The sequence below is a fragment of the Tiliqua scincoides genome, chromosome 2 (genome assembly GCF_035046505.1).
Source record: "Tiliqua scincoides isolate rTilSci1 chromosome 2, rTilSci1.hap2, whole genome shotgun sequence".
In the NCBI taxonomy this organism is placed as follows: domain Eukaryota; kingdom Metazoa; phylum Chordata; class Lepidosauria; order Squamata; family Scincidae; genus Tiliqua; species Tiliqua scincoides.
In genome coordinates, this window is record NC_089822.1 from 256,156,732 (window position 1) to 256,172,057 (window position 15,326).

Genomic DNA, 15,326 nt, shown 5'->3' on the forward strand with positions numbered 1-15,326 from the left:
TACCAGTGAGATTTTCATAGTCGACCAAGTCAGCAGCAAGGGGAGAAGACCCGTGTACAGCTTAAAAGATTACAAGGGAGAGAGCATTGCGGGGACTTTCTATCCTGAAGAATTACAGAGAGTGAGGACGGGAGAGGATAGGGTTTACAGGGTTGAAAAAGTTCTAGCTACGAGGGGGAGGGGTAAGAAAAAGCAACACTTGGTGAAATGGTTAGGGTGGCCTGACAAATTTAATAGTTGGGACGCAGACTCTGAGCTGCGTGAAGCTAAGTAGCGAAGGGGGGGAAATGGCGGAAAACAATTTTTACATCACCCTTCCTAGCAACACCTACAATAAAATATTTCAACAGAACAACAGTGCTGCCTTCACGATCCATCTGGCATGCTCCCTGGATCTGCAGGGGGAGTGGGAAGTGGGATTAGCGGAGATACAGTACCCTCACACCTGGGACACACTCAGAGATGATAGAAAATTTCAAATTGACGATGGAAGGACAGAATGGCTCTTCACTCTACGGAGGGGTTATTATTACGCTTCAGTACCTGACATACTGGATAATATGAACAAGGTAATAACGAGCCATATAAATCCACCACCTGATACATCTCTGACCTATGATTCTGTGGATAGGAAGGTATATCTTAATGCTCCGTCGCTTCACAAAATTGAAGCAGAAGCAGAACTGTCTCATATATTAGGGCTGGACACGAGCTTAGCCACCAGAAAATCAACCTTCACTGCGGATAGTACAGGAGGATTTAGCACCCTGTATGTTTACACAGACATTATAGACCACCAGGTCGTGGGGGACTTGTATGTGCCTCTGTTGCAATGTGTTCCTATTCGCGGGGAGAATGGTGAATGAGTCACAATCACTTATGATAGACTGCATTATTTGGTCGTAAACAGGGACCATATAGATACCATCACAGTGGAGATAAAGACAGACCAGAACAAAAACGTGTCATTTTGTTTCGGCAAAGTGGTTGTGAAGCTGCACTTCCATACCAGGAAAAACAGGTTATTTTAAAACATGGTCCTTCTAAAACGTTACTGGGATCCCGCCCTTTATAGCAACTATTATAGGGTGCAGGCGGGGCAAGGCCTTCAAGGATTTCATGGAGCGCCTGTTATGTATGGAGCGGGGGTCGGCGGCATATTCCGAAGTCTTTTTCGAAAGGCAGTTCCCCTTTTGAGGAGGGGATTAGAGATTATTAAGCTGCACATAAAATTAGCTGCCCGCAATATTACCCGAGACTTGGTTGGGAACGTTTCTCAGGCCGTATTGAATAAAGCTATTCCGCAAAGGGGGCTGGGGCTGATGTACGTGGAAAGAAGGAAAGCGGTTAAATGAAAAGCATCATGAGCGCTGCTGACAGGCCCACCCCGCCCCTTTAAAAGAAGAGCTAAAAGTCGAAGGACAACGCAGAAGAGAAAAGCTCAGAGACTGAGGTGTAGCCCTCTCAGAGACTCTGAGACAGTCTCTCAGAGACTGAGAGAGCCCTCTCTAGAGACATATTTTAAAATGATCATGGCCTTTATTCACAGGTGCTCAGAAGAGTGTACAAAATCCGAACTAGACCTGTTCCAAATAGCCCCTACACAGACCAGCATTGAAGGAAGCGTTTATGTGGAGGTGCCTCCGTTGACGGCTTCCATTTGTAGTCAGCTGGACGTGACCCTGGGAGACAGACTCATCAGTCAAAGTAACAACTGCTACCCCTATAGGGCTTTCATCGAGTCTGTGTTAAACTATGGTGAAGACACGCTATCCAGCCAGTTCTCTGCAGGGCTGTTTTACAAAGACACTCCTGGTGAACACAACTCAGTGGACCTGGACGGCCACAACCAGGGGTTTATTAAAAGAGCGGGTCTGAGTGCTGAAAGTAGAAAAATAGAACTCCTGGGGCATCTCCACGCGGACCTCTTTTTTCAAGAAAAACTACTGTTAAACGGCGTGAATGTGAAAATTAAACTCACCTGGAGCAAAGACAGATTCTGCTTGATGACTGATGATGCCAATGTATGCTACAAGTTTAAGATTTTGGCAGCGTCGCTGTTTGTAAAGAAAGTGAGAGTCGCCCCGGGGGTACGGCTGGGGCACACCGAAGCTTTGCTTACAACCACCGCCAAGTACCCCGTGGACTGTGTCAGTATGAAATTGTTTAGTCTCCCTGAGGGGAGTCGCGTCTGTAACCAGGAGAACCTGTTTCTGGGGCAACTTCCGAAGATGGTCGTAATCGTCCTGGTGGACAACGAAGCTTTCAGTGGGACATTCAGCAAAAAACCGTTTAACTTTAAGCATTATGACATCAGTTTTTTTGCTATTTACCTGTCAGGCTACCAAATCCCTGCAAAACCGTTTCAGCCAGACTTTCAAGAAGGAAGCTGTGTGAGGGAGTACATGCCTCTGGTACATGCCTCTGGTAAGCAAATGAAAGACAAAGGGCTGATAGAGAAGACTTTGCGAGGGGTTACACGCTCTTCGCCTTCGATATGTCCCCTGACCAGGAATGTGGTGACCACTATTCCTTGATCAACACGAAGAACCTTAGGGCAGAAGTTCGGTTTGCCAGACCCCTCCTGCAGACTGTTAACAAACTCTGTGATTCGTTCATTTAGGGGTATCTCGTTTGTCAGATCCCCTAAGTAGTCTCCTAAGGGGGGATGCTAATCCCCCTCACGATGTACAAAGATCACAGAATCTGTGTCGTGGTACAAACACCTGTCTTGTAACTTGTCTAGCAAGTTGTAAAGCTCTAAGCGTGCGAATGCAGTTGCAAAAGCACCTATTAGTACATTTGTTCTCTCGGACCATGTGTATCTGTCTTTTGATTGTCTCCAGGATACACTGACAGCCGCCTCGTCAAGAATTTCAAACCCTGAAATTTCATAGGCAGGTGAGAAGGCATACTCCAGAAGCTGAGTAGGGTCCCTCACAATGCTGCTGTTCAGCAAGTTAGAACGCTGAGCAAATTTTCCCCATAAATAATTTAAAAACAACTTTGCTATCTGCCGCTTTGCGGGGTTCACAGCAAATTTTTGGGGCATAATTTGATGCCCTCTTTTTTATGATAATCAGAGCTATATTTTTTCTTCTTTGCCTCATCCGTGCACCACGATGGGTAGCCCGATGCATCTTGTTTCTAGCGTAGATGCATTTTAATGTAGCCAGAAAAAATCTCGTCAGATTTCCTAGGAAATTCCCAGATTTCTGAAATTGTCAAGACCCTGTACCCCTTTTCCAGGGCTTTCATCAGCTCAACAGTGCACCAGGTGCCTTTGAGGGCTCGTTCCTCATCTGAGTGACGGCAGGGCTCCTGCTGGCTAGTTTCGGTGCATTTCTGGCGCAAAGGGAACATGAGCTTTCCCCGCACCCTAACTGGTAATACTGGGAAAAAGAGACTTCTTGGGAGAAGCACTTTTGTTTTTACAACACCAAAGTAGCAAGAGAGGGGCAAAAAGTTCTTGGTGATAATATCCAGATGCCCCAAAGGATATTTCTTTGTTTTGTTCACATATGGGTACAGGCTCGTGAAGTCATAATAACATATTTCCTCCCCCTCTTTGGGCTTGTAATAGAGGTTTATGGCATTTGTTCTCCCACCAAACAGAGCATTTCTAGGCTGCTGAGGCTGCGGGGGGTTTATTTCAGATAGAAATGCTTTAAGCGCTGCATCGCTGGCTAACATAGTCCGCCATTCGTGTTCCCAAATGGTAATGATCTCAAAACCCATGTCTTTGATCTCACCCTGCCTGTGCATGGTATGATAATAAAGCATATGGTAGGTTGTGTTCCTGAGCGGGTTTATATCCGTATCCTTGTAACAAATGGGACATCCGTGATAAAAACACCCGTAAAATTCAAAAGCTGTCAGTTTGCCCCCAATCACTGCGTACCCATCCAGATAATATTCACCGGCCCGAAATTCTCCCCCTTTCAGAGCATGTCTGATCTTGATGGAATCTTTATGCTCCAGAAACATCAGCCATTGTATAGCCGGAGAGGAAAACCTTTTTCCTCTCAAGAGGTAGTTGTCCCACGGAAGAATAGCTATGGTATCGCTTTCTAAAAACATGTATCTAAACATGGCCATAGCAACGCTAGTGATGGTTAGGTACTGAAAGGGGTCTAGCCCGTCCCTCTTCTTCGATTTAGACATCCCTAGGATTTCATTCCTGAACAGCATACAGGCCTTCTGGAGTATTTTTACATCCTGCTGGCAGTAATGCCCTAGCTCTTTTTGGAGATTAAAAGTGTTGTTCTTATTTTCCTCATACCATGCGAGAAAATCTTTTTTCTCATCAGGCATCATGGTGTCATACCTATAAATTTTCGGGTGGGGGAGAGGCCCTTAGTAATCCCAGTTTTCAGCAGTGTTAAAAAAGTGGGGAAAATTACCTTTGCATCCCTCAAACCCCAAAGCCTTGGGAAGCTTCCCAAGCTTCATGGGGAGGAAGTTTAAGCTGTCTATAAAGTGAATTTTTAATTTTTTCACCATCACGCACATAAGTTTCCCCCCCTGAACAATAGGATTCACCTCCATCCTTTCCTTCACCATTTGGTTTAAGAAAAAGTAACTCTCATAGCCCTTTGCATTATGTGCCAAAAATGTGAATTCTTTGAAATCTGGGGAAATAAAAGTTGTGATGAAGTCTGTAAGACATCCTTCACCCTTGAACTCCCAAGGTGCCCCTTCCGTTGTCCCCATTGCATATATGTAATTGGGGATGTGAATATCTGTCTCCTGCGTACATTCAAAATCATAAAAGATATAGTTGTACGAAAGTTCAGGCTCCCTAAGAGGGGGTATGTGACAGAAATGGCCAGTAATAGGTATATTAAGACACTCCAAACACATTTGTGGCTTGCAATAGTGTCCCTTAGCAACATAACCTCCACATTATTCACACAGCTCTTTGGAGAAATAGTCAATCTCCTTTTTGGCCGCTAATTTTTTATGGATGTTTAAACAACTCTGAGAAGGGCATATTAGATTGCAGCTTTCACACTTTACCTCAACCCCCCTGGTACACTGTCTTCGCAAACAAAAACGACAGCAAAACCTACAAGTGTTTGTGTGAGCATAAGGAGTCCTGCAGAGGGAACAGTAATTTCTAGAGCCAAAGAATCCTTTTATGTTTCGAATTCCATAATAATGCTCATCGTGTAACAGCAGAAAGTAGGACTTGTCATGTATAGGGGGACCCGTTCTAAAGATTTCCCAGCCTTTATCACCATGAATGACAACCTCTACATTCACTTGTAAATACCTTTCAAATCTCCCCAGGTCTGATAGCATTATTTTTTTATCAGGGCCAATCCCTACCGCTGCATACAACTGTCTTGCACCCTGTAATAATTGATAATCAGTAAACCTTTGACCACCTATGACAGATAAGAGACTTCCCCCAAAGCACAGGTTGCTGTCCCCATTATTCAGGTCCACAAGGTGTTGCTTTTTCTTTTCTATGATCTTGCTATAAAGGATAGTGCTTATGAGTCTACGCCCTCGCCCACCTCTGTTTCTGATAACAGAAACAATGAGATGCAGCAGACCATTGAGGTGAACTTCTGCGTTGCTCTGAATGAGATTCCCAATGTTAGCAAAAAATGAGGCAGCGTCCAGAGCTCTCCTGTGTCTCCTCAAGGAGAAGAGAGGGTTATTTAACCCCCCTCCCTCAAGGCACAATTGCACTAAATCAGACTCCTCTATCTCATCACGTAACTCATCAAGCAATTGCTGAATGCTGTTGGTAATGGCTTGTTCCACCAACAAAGGGTGACTTAAGTGCTCCAAGTTTACAAAGTGGAAGGAAAAAGTGTATCTGGAGACAGGGAGTCTTGGAGCATGCCATTCCCAAAGCCCCTCCCTTTCCAGGCAGACTCTTGGCTGGACATCCTCCTCCTCCTCCTCCTCCCCCCCTGTAGTGCTTATGGTGGAATAACCGCTATCAGAAATCAGGGAGTCTGGGTGTGCATTGGAGGAATAGCCACTATCAGATTGATCTTCCACAGCCGCATCTGCCGCAGGGGCAACAGCAGCAGCAGCAGGAAGAGGGGACCCTTGGGGTGTGGGTGAAAGCCCCCTCTGCCCTGCATCAGATTCATCATCAGAACCCTCTGAATCAGAGGAGTCCTGTGGGGTGTGTGGGAGGCTCGCCCCATATTGGTTCACCCCTACAGCAAGTGGAGAGTTGTGTGGTGTCTGGCTCAGGTCCCCCTTCAGACTCTCAGGATAGATGTGGAAGTTTTTAATACTTTCTTGAAAAGAAACAAGCATCTCTTTATCAAGCCCCTTCCCCTGAAACAATGAACACCAATATTTTTTTAACTATGAATTCCAGTAGTTAATCTGAGCTACCATTTTTCTCTCATTCTCTCATTCTCTCATTTCTCTCATTCTCATTAACAGAATTCATACACTGGTTCAATATTCCACCCAATTCAAAACATTCTTCTGAGTCAAGGTATATGGATTTCTTCTGTTTTTTCTTAGGAACATCCGCAACAAAATCTTCGGTATCACTGCTATGCTTGCGGTCAGGGAGTGGTCTGCCAGTAGGTGTAACACTTCCTAGAAGGAAAAAATAATAATTTCTTTTACTGACTTGGTTGACTGTAAGAGTAGAATAAGCATTTTTTTATCATCATCATTATTATTAATTAATTTTTATTTTATTCAGGATGGTCATGGAAAAACTGTTACCTTTCTGAATCCCCGCTGTAGAGGTAGTTGCTCTTGGGGTCATGGGAGATTTTCTTTGGACCACATTAGCTCCTGCTGAATGTTTTTGCATAGGGGGTGGATTCCCTGCTTGTGAAAAAAAAAAAAAAAAACAACCAATTTTTAAAATCAAAATCTCTTAAAAAAACTGTCATTCCTAGAAAAAAAGAGGTGTCAGATTACCACACCCCACCCACCCAATCCAACCCATTATTATTATTAATATCAATATTATCTAATTTATACAGGCTGGAAATGGAACAGCTGATACCTTTCTGATTCCCCGCTGTAGAGGTGCCAGGTCTTGGGCTCATAGGAGATTTTCTTTGGACCACATTACCAGGTGCTGGAGGCTTTGGCCCTGGATTTCCTGCATGTGGGAAAAAACCAGATTTTAAAATCAATTCTATTTTTTTAAAACTGACATCCATAGAAAAAAAAAGAGAGGCCAGGGATTACCTCCCCCTGGACCTGTGCTGGATTTTGCTGAGCCTCCAGCAACTAAAAGAAGAAAGGAAAATATTTTTTAAATATTTTTTTATTGTAGAAATTCCAAAACATTTTTATGTTATTAATCAGGTTTTATTACCTCTCTTAAAGAGGTTTGTGCCACCATTACATCTGTCAGTATGAGCAAGCTTTTGAGTTAGGTTGATTCTGACTGCAGCAGCGGAATTTCCTACAACTGAAATAACCACTTTTATTTTTTTATACTGCTTGATTATATATGTGCAATAATAGGGACAAAACCAAATTCCTTACCTCTCGTGAAGGTGTTGGCTGAATCTCCTTCAAAAGAAAAAAAATAATTATGGTTTTTGTAGGAGACACAATTCTTATTTTTAAAAAAAAAAAAAATAAGAGGAAAAGTATAACACACCAGAACTTGGGGGAGTTAATCTGATACTTGAAGGAAGTCCTGCAGTTACTTTAAAAAGAAAAGAAAAGGGAGCTCACGTTACTGATATTTTTTAAAGAGAGACTCTGGAAACTTTTTTTTAAACACAGGTACAATTTACCTTTACGAAAATTAAATGCCTTTTGCTTACAGCCTGAAAAAAGTGGAAAACCAGTATTAAAAAAATAGACATGAATAATCAGTTAAATGTTATAGACCCCTCTTTTTTTTTTCTTACCAGAACTCCCACCTGACAGACTTGGGCCTGCTTGAGTAGGGGGATCTGAAAAAAAACATAAAAGAGCATTTTTTTTTTTGCTCAGTTTTTATCTAAAAAGGAAAATAAAAATTCCACTAAGAATTACCTGGCCTAGCTGAAACATCGTTGAGCACATCAACAAAAAGAACTAGAGAATTAAAACAGAAGACAAAAGATTTGTAACTTGTACTTTTAAAAATTAACAGGATACTAATTTTTAAAGATAATTCTCACCATCCGATTCTTGTGAAATGCCCTCTTCATCCTCTGACATATTCAGTCTGAAAATTATAACACAACAGGAAAAAACTCAAATAAGATTTTTCCCATATTAGCACACACACAGCCTTTGTTCAGCTGAAAAATGTTCAAATTTTCAAGACAGACAGCCCCCATGAAAAAAATCAACATTTCAGAGCAGAAAACTGTCTAATCTGTCCCACAGCCTGAATAAAAACAGCAAAATTTAAATCTAACAGGATCACACAGTCACACAGCCCCTGCAGTGTTGGACAATGCTCAAAACATTCCCACCCCTCCCAAAAAATCAGAGATTTCAAACAATTTGCCCTGACCATTTGTAAAGTGAAAAGACAAGACAGCCCCACATTGAATAAGGGATGCCTCTGCTGACACCCACACATACAATGCACAGACACAACAGAACACATGAAAAAGCATATTCCCTGAATAAGCCAGCATATGGAAGTTTTTACTCAGGACAAGAATGCCAAGAGCACATGAAAATCATTTCACACCCTCCTCTTCCCCAAAAAATGAGTAGCCTGACCCCCTTGAAATAGAGACAACATTTTTAGGAGTCTGAGCTTTCAAACAGCATGTATACAGCATATGAAAACTGAAAAAAGCATGACCCACCCTGCCCTGAATAAAGACATCAATTTAAGGGAATCTTAGTTTCACAGAGCCACACAGACACACACACACACACACACACACACACACACACACACACACACTCCGACAGAATCCATGGCAAGGAGAGAGAGAGAGAGGATTAAACTCACCAAAAAACTGCAGCCTTCTTTCTTTTGGAAGATGTACTGGCACCAAAAAATGTGTCCCCCTTTTATAGGAAAAAATCTCTGTACCCTCACACCTGGTCATTTCATTTTAGTGGATGTTCCCAGGCCTTGCATAAACAAGATATATGGTAAGATACTGTGTTTTTCAACCCATAAAACATAAATGAAGTCTCTGATGTTTTCTATGTTTCCCACTTTTGGAAAAATACCGTGTAACAGTCCCAGATCTAATTCCCATGTCATCCTGATCAATCACCAAAATATTGATGTTTTCCCCATCTAGAAAAATACCGTGTAACAGTCCCAGATCTAATTCCCATGTCATCCTGACCATTACCTTTTTTTTATTTTTCCATCTGGAAAAGAATGTGTGTGATCAGTTTTCTGTATTTTGTTTGTCAGCCTGGACATTTACCCATAGCTGTTAATCAATTCCATGTTTTTCCACCCCTTTTGTTGTTTTTCCCATATGGAAAAGGTTGTGTGTATCCCTGTGTGAGCAGCTTCTTTAGTTTTATTCTCCCAGGTCCCACAAACCCATGTCTTCTCTGTACTTCTAAATTCAAATAAAATAACCCCTTGTAATCAACAAACACACTCACAAAACTTGTAATGAATGTGATTTTATTTCCAAACATCATATGACTCTCCCAAAAAAATTTATTTCACAATCCTACGGTTTGATCATTTACCAGATGTTCTTATCCCTCTGGAAAAGGTTGTGTGTGATCAGCTTCTGTTTTTTCACCCCTTTTAGTGTTTTGTTTACACATTTGGGTAAAGAAAGTGTAACCATGGGTGAACAGCTTCTTTAGTTTTATTCTCCCAGGCCCCACAAACCCATGTCTTCTCTGTACTTCTAAATTCAAATAAAATAATCCCATGTAAGCAACAAACACACACGTGTCTTGTAAAGTTTTGATTTTATTTCCATACATTCATACACATAGAACAATAATAAGCAACCCCATCCCTCACACCCTCATGTCTTCTTCTTCTTTCTATACTTCTACATTTTTTTCATTGAAAGCATCAGCCTATATCTTCATTTTCCCTAACATGCAAGACCTGTATTATATTTTATTTCATACATACACAGAGAACAATAATAAGCAACACCCTCCCTCACACCCTCATGTCTTCTTCTTTCTATATTCTACATTTTTTTCATTGAAAGCATCAACCAATATCTTCTTCAATTCCCTAACATGCAAGCCCTGCATTTTATTTCCAATCAGCCACATATTAATAAACCACCCCACCCCATCAGTTCAGATAAAACCAGAAAGATTTTGCCTTGACTACTCTTCCAACAGAGAACAGCAAGACACGGTCTTCAAATCTGATTAATTTGTCTACTGTTTTATGGGGTTCAGAATCAAATTTTTGTAATTGATGTAGCAAGGACATCAAATATTCTGGAAAATCCTGCCTAATTTCCAGACACCCCAGTGAAAACGCTACACAAACACATGTATGGATAATACAGCCAATATTTATTTTTTTCATAACCCTATGCAATTTATCTCTAATAAAGTCCTGACTCCAGTCTAAGCATTCGTGCCCGTCTTGCGCTGGTGCCCGTGTTCTGCACCCCTCGCATGCCACTTCAAGATATTTGGACACACAGTACTTCACAATGGCGAACAGGCTTGCTCTCAGCACACTTTTTGTGATTCTTTGTCGTGTTTGTGATGTCAAATTGTTGTTATGTCTGTCCAGCGGGAGAACCCCCAGGATGCTACGTAAAGTTTTGTAAGCGTCTTGCTTCTCATACACTGGATTAGCCTACAGAAAAAAAACACACAAAAAAGTATTTTTTTACCTTTTTTGTGTGTTGTTTTTTTTTTACATTTCAGTCAACACACACACACATGCAAGCAGTTTGCACTCTAACACACAGATTTACCTCTGGCTCTGACCCATTCTCTGCTTCAGTTTTACGCGGTACAGGCGCATCTTCCATTGCAAACTGGTAAACCAGGTTCAGAGATGGAAACACGTCTGAAGTTTCATCATCATCATCACCATCACCACCCTCATCATCATCATCAACATAACGTCTGCGTTTCTGCTTCTTCTTCATAGGGGCCGGCGGTAGGCTTTGAGAATCAGTGGGTCTGTCCGGGGTCTCCGCCCCTGAAGGCTGCACAGTCTCTGGGTCTTCAGGGCTCTCCATCTTGAACAGTTGCCGAATGTAGTTTTGAGAATCGGCGGGTCTGACCGGGGTCTCCCCCCCAGAAGGCGGCACGTTCTCCGTCTCTTTGGGGCGCTCCATCTTGATCATTTGCCGAGCATTGCTTTCACACTCCATCTGGGGAGTCCCCCCAGAAGGCTGCACAGTCTCCATCTTGGTCAAATCCTTAGCAGGGGTTTCAGACTCAGGGGGCATCTGGGGGGTCTCCATCCCGGCAAGCGAAGAGGGTGAGCTTTTCAGAGGCGATGCCATGGCTGCAGCAGGCTGTACGGCTTTCTCCTTCCCCGAAGGCCAGGGTCTTAAATACAGGGGGCATGCCTGGGCCTGTTCCCGTTCCCCCTTTTCCCCATTGGGTCCCTGCAGTGGTCCGAGAGCTACCAAACCTACGCCTATTGGTCAACGGGGATGGGGTGTATTGAATGAGGGGTCACATGAACCCCTTTCCAACACTTCATTGGCGGGCTCCTTTCCCCACCAAACCAAATGTTGGGACGCCACAAAACCCCTACCTAGTGGTCAGGGGGTGGGTTGAGTTGATTGAGGGGTCACATGAACCCCTTTCCTATAATTCATTGGAGGGCTCCTTTTCCGGCCAAACCAAATGTCGGGGTGCCACAAAACCCCTCCCTAGTGGTCGATGGTCTTGAGGAGAGTTGTTTGAGGGGGCCACTTGAACCCCCTGAGGGGGCGGGATTTCCGGTAAAGAGGGGCGGGACTTCTGCTGTCAATATAGTTTTGAAATGAAGTATGTACTATATACTACTGCCATGAATGCCACCACCACGGTGACTCTTTTGGCCAACACAGAAGAGACTGCAACAGAAAAGGTGACACTGAAGACAGTTTGACGGAGAAGGCAGGTCACCTTCTGGGGATGACCAATGAACAGAAATGAGGAAAAGAAGGAAAGCAGGAGGGAGACCAGGAGCATGTAGGTGAGGTCACAGTTGTTGGCTTTGACTACTGGAGTTTCATGGTACATAATGAAGTTTCCAAAAACACAAGCAGTGGTAAGGGAGAAGAACAAAGTAAAGGAAACAAGAGCGGTCCCTAAAGGCTCTGTGTAGGATAGAAAGGTTATAGCTTTGGGGATGCATTGTCCTTGATCCTTGTTTAGATGCTGATCTTCAGGACAGCTGGTGCAATGGCCTGCATCTGCAAAGCACAAGAGTGACTTTAGCATTACTAATGACTACCCTAAATCCATAACAATCTGTGATCTACAATGAGATCTTCTAAGGCATGTTTGTGTCTCCTCCAGGGTCAGGTGGGCCAGCACAGAGTCAGGCCATGGCCAATGCTAGCACGGAGATGAGCTCGGCCAATGCAGGGCTCTGGGGAGGGTGGGAGGAGGCAGGGCGGAGGCGTTCCAGGGTGGGGAAGAGCACGCAGAGGGTGGTCCCTATGGCGGGTGTGTGGGGAGTAGGAGGTGGGGCTGGTACCTCATGAGGTGGTGCAAGCACAAGGACACCCATAGCGGCTGTAGTGGCTTACCTGGGAGTAGGGGAAAGAGATTCCCCTTACCTTTGGCTGAGTCGATTTTTCAGCCCTATCTTGTGCTGGGTACAGCACAAACCTCCTGGCTTGCCTGTTCCAGAGCACACTAGGATTGTGCTGCAAGTTACATACTTTGAGAGGAACATGTTGCAATCAGTTGAAAAGCAGCAGTGACCCTCCTGGCTGCTACAGTACCTTCTCCTGAACCCTCCGACCCCCATGGGCACTCAGGAAGTTTGCGCAGCACTCTGAACAGGCGACAAACCTTTTTGTATTTTTTTCTCCAAAAGGTGAAAAATGGCTTAAAAAGCCATCAGCCTCTCAACATGGCAAGCAACTGCTCTGAGTGCACCATAACCCAACTTTCAATATAATTGGTGGTGACATCCAATTACTTATGGGTCAGGCACTTCAGGGGAGCTAAGGTAGCGAGTCATGGCGTTGGGTGCCAGAGGGGCCAGCTTCACCACAGGTTGGGCCATATGTGGTCTTCAGTGCAGTTTTGGCATGTGCAAGCTTAGTCAAGTTTGAGTCCTGGTGCCAGGGTAAGGCACAGCGAGTTTAGCATCTGTGTGAGTTCAGCAGCAGGGCAAGGAAGCCAGGGCCCCAGATACTGTCCTTCACTTCCCTTGAGAAGAAGGGCAGCAAAACAGTGTAGGTTTTTTAAGTACCCCTAAAACAACAACAGCAACTATGCAGTCAGGCAGCCAGCAGCAGGGTGGGGGCTATCCAGTGTTTTGCATCGAGTGTAACACGTATGACTATATGCCTCTGGGGCATAAGTCATGGGTGTGTCCTCAGTGCAAGGAGCTCCAGGGACTCAGGGAACGCGTCCGCTCCCTTGAAGCCTTGGTGGCTGACCTGGAGAAGCAGAGGCAGGCAGAGAGGACCGTGGGGAGACTTCCGGGGACGATCAGGCTTCGTCCCACCCTCAGGCATGCAGCTCCTCAGCTGCCCAGGTGGGAAGTCTTGGGGCTGGAGGACGTCATCCTGGAGAGGAGGGAAACAATCCCCTAGGGGGTACCCCTTCTTCAGGGGACGGGCCCCTATCTGAATGCACTCAGGATACTACTCGGGGGTGGGGGCTTCTTGTAGTGGAGGATTCGATTATCAGAAACATAGAGAGGGGGTTTGCAACGGATGTGAGGACCGCATGGCGACTTGTCTGCCTGCAAAGGTTACAGAAATCACTTCTTGTCTGGACAGGCTGGTAGATAGTGCTGGGGAGGAGGTAGCGGTTGTGGTGCATGTTGGCACCAATGATGTGGGGAAGTGTAGCAGGGAGGTCCTGGAGGCCAAATTTAGGCTATTAGGAAGGAGGCTGAAAGCCAGGACTCCAAAGGTAGCGCTCTTGGAAGTGCTACCTGTTCCATGCGCAGAGCCAGCTAGGCAGGCGGAGATCATTGGTCTCAGTGTGTGGATGAGACAGTGGTGTAGGAAGGAGGGGTTTAGATTCGTTAGGCACTGGGGGAACATTTTGGGACAAGCAGGGACTGTACAAGAGGGACGGGCTTCACTTGAACCAGAATGGAACCAGACTGCTGGCGCATAACATTAAAAAGGTGGCAGAGCAGCTTTTAAACTGATCCCTGGGGGAAGGCCGACAGGAGCTGAGGGGCATCCGGTTCGGGACTCCTCATCCCTATGGGACGAGGATGGGGAGGTTAGAGAACAACAAGGTAAATACAGAGTAGGAAAAGAAATTGGGAAGGTAGCATGATGGAATGTGATAGATGGTTTAGCACAATGAGATGATGCAGGGATAAAGGAGCGAATAAGCAGCCCACCCTTGGGCATTCCATGTACAAATGCTTTCATGCAAATGCCCTAAGTCTCCAAGCAAAGATGGGAGAACTGGAATGTCTGGTGACTAGAGAAAACTTTGATATAGTGGGCATATCGGAAACCTGGTGGAATGCGGAGAATCAATGGGATACTGCAATCCCCGGCTATAAACAATACAGGAGGGACAGGGAGGGGCGTGTTGGAGGTGGGGGGCCATTTATGTTAAGGAAGGGGTAGAATCCAGCAAAGTAGAAATTGAAGGCAGGTCTGACTCCACCGTAGAATCTTTGTGGGTTAAATTACCAGGCCTGAGGAGCGATGTAATACTGGCGGCGTATTATAGTCTTCCAGACCAGAAACCTGAAGGGGATCTTGAAATGAGGAAACAGATCAGGGAGGTGACAAGCAGGGACAGGGTTGTAATCATGGGGGACTTAAATTATCCTCACATCAACTGGGTCAATTTGTGTTCTGGTTAAGAAAGAGAGACCGGATTCCTTGACATGCTAAATGACTGTACCTTAGAGCAGCTAGACATGGAGCCCACCAGAGGACAGGTGACTCTGGATTTAATATTGTGTGGTACTCAGGACCTGGTTAGAAATGTCAATGTTACTGAGCTATTAGGGAACAGTGACCATGCTGCGATCCGTTTCAACATGCACGTTGCGGGAAGTTTCTGTGGAATGTGGAATGGAACTATTAGATTCCACTCATCCCTAGAGGGACATTTGCTGGACAAGGTGCTTTCTGGTTTTCAGCGCTCATTACAGGACAGGAGAGTAGACATCTATCAACAAAGACATGGTAGTGCAGTGGTTCCTATACTGTGAGCCGCGGCTCCATGGGAAGCCAACCAGGAGAGCTGCGGAATTCTCACAAAAAACCTGCCTCCCTATACAATATATGGGATTG

General features: G+C 44.6%; 1 protein-coding gene and 2 long non-coding RNA genes across 5 annotated transcripts in view; all 3 read right to left on the bottom strand.

The window, feature by feature from the left end:
* Positions 1–2,619: 2,619 nt before the first annotated feature.
* Positions 2,620–7,662, bottom strand: LOC136640658 (uncharacterized). Of its 3 annotated transcripts, none has more exons than XR_010793816.1 (7): positions 7,610–7,662; positions 7,492–7,518; positions 7,319–7,414; positions 7,189–7,230; positions 7,001–7,099; positions 6,712–6,816; positions 2,620–6,579 (listed from the first exon to the last, which is right to left on the bottom strand). It is a non-coding gene; the product is annotated as an uncharacterized lncRNA (long non-coding RNA). The 3 variants fall into 3 exon arrangements; XR_010793814.1 differs by having other exon boundaries at positions 6,712–6,819; XR_010793815.1 differs by lacking the exon at positions 7,319–7,414 and having other exon boundaries at positions 6,712–6,819.
* Positions 7,663–7,748: 86 nt separating this feature from the next.
* LOC136640659 (uncharacterized) overlaps positions 7,749–15,326 on the bottom strand; it is a 39,265-nt gene continuing 31,687 nt past the window's right edge. Inside the window, exons 2-5 of the long non-coding RNA XR_010793817.1 lie at positions 8,121–8,167; positions 7,993–8,034; positions 7,866–7,910; positions 7,749–7,781 (exon numbers count right to left, since the gene is read on the bottom strand). This is a non-coding gene — a long non-coding RNA (uncharacterized lncRNA). The remainder of the gene's footprint in view (positions 7,782–7,865; positions 7,911–7,992; positions 8,035–8,120; positions 8,168–15,326) is intronic.
* Positions 9,873–12,140, bottom strand: LOC136641702 (uncharacterized). Its single transcript, XM_066617695.1, has 2 exons — positions 10,842–12,140; positions 9,873–10,720 (listed from the first exon to the last, which is right to left on the bottom strand). The coding sequence occupies exons 1-2, from the start codon at positions 11,379–11,381 to the stop codon at positions 10,199–10,201; spliced, it is 1,062 nt and encodes a 353-aa protein (XP_066473792.1). The 5' UTR covers positions 11,382–12,140; the 3' UTR covers positions 9,873–10,198.

Bases quoted from the DNA above. Each gene is read 5' to 3' on its own strand.
- LOC136641702 (XM_066617695.1), bottom strand. From the start codon at position 11,381: ATGGCATCGCCTCTGAAAAGCTCACCCTCTTCGCTTGCCGGGATGGAG. The intron at 10,721-10,841 runs GTAAATCTGTGT...TTTTTTCTGTAG, and splicing joins AGAATGGGTCAGAGCCAGAG to GCTAATCCAGTGTATGAGAA.